Source organism: Corylus avellana, chromosome 1 (assembly GCF_965113065.1).
Source record: "Corylus avellana chromosome 1, dhCorAvel1.hap1.2, whole genome shotgun sequence".
Classification (NCBI taxonomy): domain Eukaryota; kingdom Viridiplantae; phylum Streptophyta; class Magnoliopsida; order Fagales; family Betulaceae; genus Corylus; species Corylus avellana.
The window spans coordinates 22157479-22168791 of NC_142490.1; the positions used below are offsets into that span (position 1 = coordinate 22157479).

At 35.1% G+C, this 11313-nt stretch overlaps 1 protein-coding gene across 1 annotated transcript; it reads left to right on the forward strand.

The window, feature by feature from the left end:
• The first annotated feature begins 1708 nt into the window (after positions 1-1708).
• On the forward strand, positions 1709-2368 carry LOC132169455 (uncharacterized). The gene has a single exon (XM_059580489.2). The coding sequence runs from the start codon at positions 1709-1711 to the stop codon at positions 2366-2368; it is 660 nt and encodes a 219-aa protein (XP_059436472.2).
• The last annotated feature ends 8945 nt before the right edge of the window (positions 2369-11313 follow it).

The following is an 11313-nucleotide window of genomic DNA, read 5'->3' on the forward strand; positions in this document are numbered from 1 at the left end:
CTCTTCACACCTAGTAATTATAATACACATTTCACTTAGGGTCTCTGGCTATCGTGACATGTTTAAAATGGCTTTTATTTTGTTTTTGTTCTTAAATGATTGACATAAAAAAGTCGTTTACGTCAATCGATATGAAATAAATGTGATGAAATGTAAAAAAAAAATTAAGCTCTCAAGCCTATTATATATTAGACTGACTCAATCTAACGATTATACACTAAATTTAGCCTCCCCAAGATCATAAAAATTTCCTAAAATAATTAACGTTGACCCCATGGAGCATCTTCTATGCTATCATGATTTTAGCAGTCAAATATATATATATAACGAAATGTGTTTTGCATTGTGGAGCCACAAAGCTACAACTTGGGATTTGATAAGTGGAATCATTGATTTTTAATTTAAACTAAAACCGACAGTAAATAATTCGTATTTCTGTGGGTGCATGTAAGGAGGGAGGGTTAGGTGGATATGTTCAAGGAATTGAGAGTAGATTATCCATGATTGGGAAGAGAGAAAACGAAAGAAAATGAAACTTTGATTAAGTACCTCGATGACAGCACAAAATATTGATTAGACCCAGAACTGACAGGTGTCACTGTGCTGTCTTAATGTGATGACTTGGCAACCGCTATTTGACTTACTTTAGCATATTTGGTTTGTATAGCCATCAAACACAAGTACACAACCACTACTCTAGCTCCATATATGGATGAGCTATTACCATATTTCTTTTAGCTGCTTCCAATCTTTCAGTCAAGAAAGTTATTTTCACATTTATTTATGAATGTTGCATTGGTTAATATGTTTTAAATAAATTTTTGTGTTAAAGTGTGTTTGGTATTACAATTTAGTAGACAAAAAGTACGATTTTAAACAAAATTGAAGACAATTGATAGTTTGGAGTTATGTTTTTAAAAAATTACGATTTGAAAAAAAAAATTAAAAAAGCCGCGTTTTCAAATTCTAGGCAAGATGGTATTTTTTTGAAAACATACAATTTTAAAGGTCAATCTCCGATTTTAAAGGTCAAACTGCAATTTTGCCAAACGTTTAACTGCGTTTTAAAAAATCACGTTTTTAAATCTCACATTTTAAAATCACTATTTTTAAACCGCACCTTTTGAAATCACAAGCCCAAACGAACCCTTAATTATTATTATTTTTTTTAAAAAAAAAAAACCACTGAAAATGCATTGTATTAATTAATATGACATAGGTAAAATAAATGAGAAATGCTAAAGACCCCAACATTTTTTCCCAAATTTTCTTTCCTAAATGATCTGATCCGTTCAAGAAATAATTAGGTTTAGATTATTATTATTTTTTTCTTAAATGAACGTGGGTACAAATCATTTGAGGAAGAGAATTTGAAAAAAAGTGTTGGGTATTTAGCATTTCTCCAAATAAATCAATGTGAAAAGTAGCCAAAATTATCTTATGCTGCCAATTAAGCCAAATTAAACCAAAAAAGGGTTGGTGAGGACATAATAGGAAATTGGGAAAAAAGTGGAGGGTATATGTGTAAATGACTATGCTGCAATTATTTGCCACCCTGATCAACCCTATATATAAACCCTCTTTTCATTCAGAACTTCTAAGTACCAACCTCAAGTTTTAAAATAACCCAAAAAAAATTCCCTTGGCAAGAAATCAAAGCCCCACCGCCCCCACAAGAGAGTCTCTCAACCCCTTCCTTTCCTAAAACATGGCCAAACCACCACCAAATCTAGTGGAAGATTCGATGGAATCCAACAAATCTTCCAAAGGGTATCCCCCAAAGGGCAAGGGCATGTCCTTCTTTGCCTTTCTTCTCTCCAATATTTTCATTTACATTTCTATCTTTTATATCTTTGATGACCTTTCTCCTTCCACTCTCTTCAACACCACCAAGTTTTGGTTCTTCATTTCCAACACTCTCATCCTCATCATTGCTGCCGACTATGGTGCCTTCTCTTCCTCAAAGGCAAAGCAAGATGTTTATGAAGAGTTTATGATGCATGGCCAAGTGAAAAATGTCGTTTCACAACACCCAGAAGTCGTTGAAGAAATCACTACCAATTACAAGCAAGAGGTTGATGATGATTTGCAAGAAAAGAAAGTGATATATATAGCTAAAGATTTACAAGAGAAGAGGCAAGTTGATCAATATAAGATTCATGCAAAAGAAACTTGTCGTCCAAGTAAGTCAGAAAAACCCAAAAGAGTAGTGATTGATGATCAAAAGCTTGAGCCAAGCGTAGAAGAAGATGAGTTTTCAAGCATGTCTGATGAGGAACTGAACAGAAGATTTGAAGAGTTTATTCAGAGATTTAATAGACAAATTCGGCTTCAAGGGACTAGAAAATTTAGGCTAAATTTAAAATAGAAAGAAAAAAAAAAAAAAAAAATCTTCCCTAATATATGGATCATGTGAAGAGAAGTAGAGATATAATTAAGAGGATTAGAGGAACAATAGTTGGCTTTTTCTTATGTTGTTGTTTGTGTCTTGTCTTTTACTTTGTTTTTTATCTTTCAATGGTTAAGTAGTGTAAAATGCTTTGGACTTTTGCATGTATTGCTGCCATTCTCTATAAAAAATTTCGTTCTTTTTTATTTTAATTACTGTCGCACATGTAAGTTTTAATCTAACTGCATTTCATAGCAATTTATTAACTTTTATGCTTCAAATATATTTATATATAAGTCAGAGGAAAATGATAATTTCATATAATATTTCTTTCTACTATATATGTATATATTTGTTCTCAAAATTTATTATATTTCCCTAAGGTTTAATTTGTTTCATAATTAAGTCGGTAAAATTTGTTGATAACGGCCGTTAACTCTTAAAACTAATTATGCTATTAGCTAGGTTAGGGAAGACCTCAAATGTTAGCATAATTATTTATGGTTTAGAGCATTCCTAGCCATGGCCGGCCCAACTGCTAGTTGAGCTAGGCCGGCGCCTAGAGCCCCCACTTCATAAGGCCTAAAAAAAAAATTTTAAGGCCCAATTTTTTTTTCAAAACAAATTAAGGCCCAAAATATCTTTTTAATTAGCCCAAAAAAAAAATTGCATAAAAATTTAAGGCATCGACATGCTTTCTTGAGGCTCTCAATATGATTTAAAAATAATAATTTTTTTTTTTCTAATATCAAGGCCCTCACCATACTTTCTTGAGGCCTTCAACATACTTTAAAAAAATAATATTAATTTCTTTTATAGTAAGCAGGCCCTAACATGCTTTCTACACAACGGCCACGAGGCCCTCAACATGTTTTTTTTTTTAAAAAAAAAAAATTATTTGTTTATAATATGGATGCCTTCAATAAAATAAGAACAATAATTCAAAATATATATATATATATATATATATATATATATATATATATATATCTGAGAATCCCACCAGAATATTCCTCTATTCCTAGCATGCTTTGTGTCTTTTTTTTTCTATTCCTCTATCTTTTTCATTTTATTTTTCCTGTGTAGCACCCCTATTTGGCCTGCTTTTTGGGTAGAAATCCAGGACTTGTCATTGTGGTTATTTTGCAAAAATCCAACCACTCACAAAAGGTTAAAATGTTCAATTTTTCACATTTCAAAAAGGTTAAAATTGTTATTTCGCAATCTACGAAAATGCTGAAAAATAAAAATAAGCCTACTTAATTTAAGTATAAAGTACAAAGAGTAAGGGTAAAATAGTAATTTTAATCTCAAACAAAAAAAAACGGTGCTTATTTATAGCTTATTGCAATATTACAATAATAATATTTAAATAAATATTATTTAATTAATATTTAAATATTAAAAAAATAAGGCCCAATTTCAAAGTTTTGCCTAAGGCCCACAAATACATTGAGCCGGCCCTGTTCCTAGCAACTACTCAACCATCTTCCCTAAATTTAAGGATTCAAACTACTTTTTTCTTCCCTATCCAAATACACTCCACAAAAAATTCCCTTAATATTTCTCTATATCATTAAAATATTATGGGATAATTACCTTTTGCCCCCATCAACGACAATGTATTGTCACTTTTCTCTCATGAACTGCCAATTGTACCACCCGGCACTATCAAACTACCATTTTGTACCCAAAAACCCCATTCCGTCAGTCAACCACGTTAAAAAACTTGAAATGACTCAAATACCCTCACTTTATATACAAAAATTACATATAATACCCTTATATATATATATATATAATGTATGAGTACTAGCTTCAAAAAAAATATATATATATTAAAATTAAAAAAACACTTATAATTTAATTTATAGAAAAAAAGAAAAGAAAAGTGAATATAAAAAAAAAAAAAAACAATTAAAAAGACTTAAATTAAAAAAATATAAATGAAAAATCAGTCTATGTGATTGTCCTAAATTAAAAATCCATATGTGTGATATAAAATAATAATAATAATCATAATAATTCAGAGATTATCAGAGATATGCCAAAACAATAATTTAGTCTCTATAATCAAATTCTGTCAAAATACTTGACGGATTCCAATAGTGTATCACGTCATCACTAACAGAATGATGATATATGTTATTCTTATTAAAAATTAATTAAGTAATTAAAAATATAAAAGTTTTTTTTTTTCCAAAAAAAAAAAAAAATTTGGAAAAAAAAAAAAAAAATTTTGCCGCCACCCCATTGGCGGAGGGGGAGGCCAACGAGCCATCCCCAGAGGTGGCTAGGGGTGGCTCGCCGCCACCCCCGACCCAAGGGGGTGGCGCGCGACCACTCTAGCCGCCTCTGGGGTGGCTCACGGGCCACCCCTGAGGTGGGGGTGGCCCGAAGATATGGTTGGGAGTTGGTCGTGCGCCACCCCCAACCACCCCAAAGGTGGCTTGGGGTGGTGCGCGGCCACCCCCATGGCCTAGGGGTGGCACGTGAGCCACCCCCAGGGTGGCCGCGCGCGACCCCCGTGGGTTGGGGGGTGGTTGCGAGCCATCCCCGGCCACCTCTGGGGTGGCTCGTTGGCCACCCCATATATATATATATTTTAAGAAAATTAATTTTTATATTTATATTTTTTGTTTTAATTTTTTATTTGGGGGTATTTCTGTCTTTTAAGGAGATTTAGCATCTAAAAGTGAATATTCCGTCTATTTTAACCCCTTTGATTGACGAAAGGAGGCTTTTTGGTACAAAATGGTAGTTTGATAGCGTCGGGTGGTACAGTTGGCAGTTCATGAGGGGAAAATGACAATTCGTTGTAGTTGATGGGGGCAAAAGATAATTACCCCAAATATTATTTTTACTTCAATTGTTTTTTTTTTTTTTTTTTTCTTGAAACTCTTTTGCTTTCTCTCTCTCTCTCTCTCTCTCATCTCCGCTAGCTAGAAATGTTGTTTCGAAGGAAGTTGGTGTTTCGGTGGCAGAAGAAGGATTTCGAGGATTTCTAAATGAAGGATATTTCGATGATTTCATATCAAAGTGAAGGGTATGACAAAAACCCATTTCTGGAGGTGTGGCAGAAACCCATTTTTGAATGAAGAAGATTTCTATGATTTTGTAGAAGAAAGATATGTTGGTGTGGGCCGTGTGGTTGTGTGGGTAATAATTTTCCAAGGTTGGGGCTGTCCAAGAAGGAGAAATCTACTTGCTCGAAGCATTGAACAAAGAAGAAAAGCAAGGAAGAGAAGAATGCGTACGTCAAGACTCAGGTGGGAGAGGAGAGAGAGAATTTTTATAATTATAATAATGTATTTGATTGCTACAGTGGAATCCAATACATTGGGTTACACTGTAGCGATTCTAATGTTTATGGCTCATTTAGGAAGCCTGCTGTGAAAGAAAGCAAAGAAACTTACTTTTGGCGAAATGAAGTCTTAGCTTCGTTTTCATTGTATTTATAGGTAAAGAGTTACAATTGAAATCAACTAAGAGGAGAACAATTACAAATAGAACTAGGAGAACTAATTACAACTAGAACTAGGAGAACTAATACAACTAGAGAGCTTTAATACAGAGAAAAGTAGAGAAAAGATATATTCAAGAGTTATTGAATTTGGTTTAAACCAAACTAAAGGAGTTTAAACCAAATTCAATCTTTGTGATTCATGTTCCTTAACAGCCTCCGCAAACGAATGGGAGGGGGATTGACCATGAGTTTGACTCTGAGGAAAAGAAAGCGAGAGGATGTAAGACCCTTTGTAAAGATATCAGTACATTGATCTTGAGTCGGAATGTAGTTAGCATTGAGATCTTTTTGTAGAATTTTCTCATGGATGAAATGGTAGTCTACTTCTATATGCTTGGTACGAGCATGATAGATGAGATTGGAAGCCAAGGCTATATTATCACACCAGAGTACAAGAGGATCATGGAGAAATCTACAATTCTTTGAGTAACATTCGAAACCATGAGAGCTCAGCAGTTGTAATGGCCATGGCACGATATTCAGCCTTAGTGCTAAATCTTGAGACAACAGGCTACTTCTTAGCAAGCCCAAACACTAAGTTGGAGCCGAAGAAAATACAATACCCTGTGGTGGATCGAACCTTGACTCCGTCAATTCACCCCCATTTAAATTAAATATTCCACGTGTTGGGCCTCACCTATTAAACGGGAGTTTGAGCCCACACGTGAGGGGGACTATTAAAGTAATGGTTAAGTGATTAAATTTACCTATTCTTATAAGTTTAAGCTTTTAGGACAATTGGTGATTTAACATGGTATCAGAGCCTACCATAAGACAAATGGGGCCCACACTACTTACCCCGTGACAAGGACCCAAAAAAATACTAGCCTACATGTGAGGGAGGGTGTTGAAGAATAATCTCACATTGCTTGTAAATAAGATCTTAGGCATGGTTATAAGGAGTGGGAAGCCCTCTCTTATTGAACCGGTTTTATGAGATAAGTTAGGCCCGCGAATTTCTTCATGCTAGGTGGCTTTTTGTGATTTTTTTTGACATTTTTCCTAAACTTAGGGAAGTGAACCACATATAGGGAGTCTACTATGAATGCTCTTAGGAGATGTAAGTTTTTATTATCTTAGAAAGATGTAAGAAGTGTACGTGACAATACTGAGTGGTTAATATAGTATAAGTGTTAAGGAACACCTATCAGGCTAGAGTGAGTGCGCTCGAGTGCACCGCCTATAGCGCTCAAGTGTGCTCGAGCGCACTACACTTGTAGTGCAGTGTTTTTCTCCTACACAGACTTTGTTTTGGATTCAATGTTTGAATCCAATTCCATCTCTTCACATCAGATATGTTTTTATCTTATGTTTGTATTTAAGTTAGTATATCTCTCTTTGTATTAAGTCTTTTAGTCGTTTTAGTTTTCCTTGTTAACTTTGTATTAGTTCTCCTAGTTAGCATCAAGTTTGGTTTTGTCAAACTTGATTTCAATTGTAACTCTTTGTCTATATATACAATGAGAACAAAACTGAGACTTCATTCTGCCAAAAGCAAGTTCACTCTACTTTCTTTCATGGTATCCCAGCTCCAATCGTGTATATGTCTCTAGACATGTTTTTGATGAATTGGTGTTTCCTGCACAAAGTAGAGCAACATCTTCATCCCCGACGAATCAAATTACTATTCACACCTCACCCCCTATCACCTCATCTTCCCCAGCACGAGTACCTATCCTAATAAACACTTCTGCTTCCCTTCTCCCCTCATGACTTTCCTCTTCACCAACATCTGAACCCTATACTCCCTTGACTAACCCTACTACAGAATTGCTACCACCTACCCCTGAGTCTATCCCCAACCTAGATCAATCCTTACTTTAGCTTTTACCTGCACCTCCTAAGCCAGCCTCTCCTCATATTGTCACAAGATCTATGACTAGAAACTCCAAACCTAAGTCTTTTCCCAAATATTAGCTATTCTGATCCTTAAAGTCAACTAAGCATCCAAAAATCCTTTCATACCACATCCTTACCTTCTGTCCTTACTACATTTGCTTAGGCTGTCTCTAACCCTAAATGGTTTGCTGCAATGGAAAGTGAACTTCAAGCTTTGGCTGACAATGGTACTTGGTCTCTCTGCCCTAGACCTTCACATCGAAACATCATAAAAAACAAGTGGGTTTTTGGGCTAAAGGGAAAATTAGATGGCACTATTGAAAGAGACAAGGCAAGACTAGTGTCTAAGGGTTTTCAACAAAGAGATGGTATTGCCTACACTGAAACCTTCAGTCCAGTTATCAAACCAATCACTGTACGGATCCTGCTGTCCTTAGCAATCCACTACAATTGGCCCCTCAAGCAATTAGATGTCTCCAATGCTTTCCTTCATGGTCACTTGAATGAAGAAGTCCTCATGGACTAACCTACTAGTTTTGTTGATGCAGCTTTTCTAGATCATGTTTGTAAGCTCAAAAACGCCCTCTATGGTCTAAAGCAAGCCCCAAGAGCTTGGTTTCACAGATTGTCACAAGCTCTTCTCCATCTTGGTTTTGTTAGATCCATAGTAGACACCTTTCTTTTTATTCTTCATCAAGGCTCTGTTCATATTTACATTCTGATATATGTTGATGATATCATAGTAACAGGCACAGATTCATCTATCATGGAGTCTCTCATCCACAGCCTTCAAATGAAATTTAAGCTTAAAGATCTTGGCTGCTTTTCACACTTCCTAGGCATCCATGTCTTTCGTGACAAAACTTACTTACATCTAAATCAAGGTAAATACATTATTGATTTACTTGATTGTGTGCAAATGCTTAGAGCAAAGCCCTATGCCGCACCCTGCACTTCAGGCAAGAAGCTCACCAAGCTTGATGGTGATGCTCTACTAGATCCCACAACCTATCGTAATATCATTGGAGCTCTACAATACTACACACTCACAAGACCTGACATAGCCTACACTGTCAATCAACTGTGTCAATTTCTCCATTGTCCAACAACAGAACATATGAAGGCTGCTAAAAGAGTTCTAAGGTATCTTAAAGGCACACCAGATCATGGCCTTCACTTCACTCCAGGTCCTCTTCAACTTTAGGCATACTATGACTCCTCTTGATCACAGATCCACTATAGGGTATTGCGTTTTCTTCGGCTCCAACTTAGTGTCTTGGCATGCCAAGAAGCAACCTGTTGTCTCAAGATCTAGCACTGAGGTTGAATACCGTGCCATGGCCATCACTGCTGCTGAGCTCTCATGGCTTCGAATGTTACTCAAAGAATTGCAAGTTTCTCTCCATGACCCTCCTGTACTATGGTGTGATAATATAGGAGCTATTGCCTTAGCTTCCAATCCCATCTATCATGCTCGTAACAAGCATATAGAAGTTGACTACCACTTCATCCGTGAGAATTATTCACAAAGATCTTTGTGCTAGCTACATCCCAACTCAAGATGAATGTGCTAATATCTTTACAAAGGGTCTTACCTCTTCTCAATTTCTTTTCATCAGAGACAAACTCATGGTCACTCCCTCTCCCATTCATTTGAGGGAGGCTGTTAAGGAACACTTAGCAGGCGAGAGTGAGTGCGCTCGAGCGCACCGCCTATAGCGCTCGAGTGCGCTCGAGCACACTGCATCTGCATTGTAGTGTTCTTCTCCTACGCAGACTCTATTTTGGATTCAATGTTTGAATCCAATTTCATCTTTTCACATCAGATATGTTTTTATCTTATGTTTGTATTTAAGTTAGTATATCTCTCTTTGAATTAAGTCTTTTAGTTGTTTTAGTTTTCCTAGTTAACTTTGTATTAGTTCTCCTAGTTAGCATCAAGTTTGGTTTTGTCAAACTTGATTTCAATTGTAACTCTTTGCCTATATTTACAATGAGAACAAAGCTGAGACTTCATTCCACCAAAAGCAAGTTTACTCTGCTTTCTTTCAATAAGTTGGGCTCAAACTCAAAGGTTTAAGTTTTTGGGTTGTGTGGTATCTCAACATGCTATTGTATGGCCTTACTATTGTATCAATATTCCAAACATGTCAAAAACTATCTGGTCTCTGCTCTTTAATCTTTTGATCATAGGACCGTAGCCCTTGTCTCTTGACAACATTTTCTTTTATATTGGATTCAAAGAAATTCTTTTAATCCAATCTATTAAATTGATATTTGCCTAAACGAGTATAGTAGTATTTAGAGAAGATTTTGGCTTCACGATTTGGTGATAGCCTTTGTATTGTATTAATAGATACAATTAGAAGAGTTGTTAAATTGCTAATTTCTGTGAAATAGAAACTTACTGCACATGCATCCATGCACTATTACAAAATACACTTGTAATGAAAACAAAATCTATCTTATTTCTTCTCCTTGTTTATCTTGTTCAGCTTTATCTCTTCCTCTTTTTCCTTCGTTGTTCACGTTTGTGCTGCTCATTGTTGTCTAGTGATAGTTTATCAAATTCTGTCTTGATACTATCCATAGAACATGTGATTCTCATATACATTAATTTAAAAATGCATGTAAAAACCACGCGCTCTAAGGACATGTGTCAATTTGATAGATTGAATTTTAAAAATTTTCTTCAACTCAATTTAAAGGAAAACTTTGTCCTCATCTTGAATAATTCATATTGTTTATTGGGAATATATATATATATATATATATATATATATATATATATATATATATATATCCCACTCAAACTACTATAAAATGTCAATGTCACCCTCAAGGCAAGCAAAAATACAAAAATTACCCTAAAAATTGTCAATAAGACAAAAATATCCCTATAAATTTGAAAACTACAAAAATTAAAAAATTAAAAAAAATAAGGAAAAAAAAAATAAGGGGGTGATTTGGCCACGTGTCCTCTATTTGGCCAAATGGGGTGGCCGAGCCACCCCCTTGGTTTTTTCAGTTTTTTAAAAAAAAATTAGTTTAATTTTTTATTTATTTATATTTTTATGAAGTGTATTTTTGTCATTGGCTTGATCAGTTGGCTCTTATTACAATCAAACCCAAACCTCATAGGCAAATGAATCAAGCATGAAATCCTGAACCAAATGGCATTTCCCATAATGATGATGTGAGAAATATGTGGAAGCAAGAGAGAGAAGATACACAAAGAATTTACAGGTGGTTAGGTGTTAAACACCTACGTTTACCACTCGGAATAGCCCCTAAGGGCTACATTGTGCTCATTGACTTGATTTATCTACAATACAAAGATCCCTATTTATAGGGTAATGAGTAAAATACAAATATAGTAATCAAATTCTTTTGATTTGATTACAATCAACTCTTAAATAGAGAATATTTGATATCAACCTAATTATGTATATTTTTTCGGTATATTCTAACATTTTGTATGACTTGAAAAGGTCAAAAGAGGCAACCAATGGCTTGAAAAGGTCATAAGCGACAACCAAATTCTGTTGCCATTGCGTAG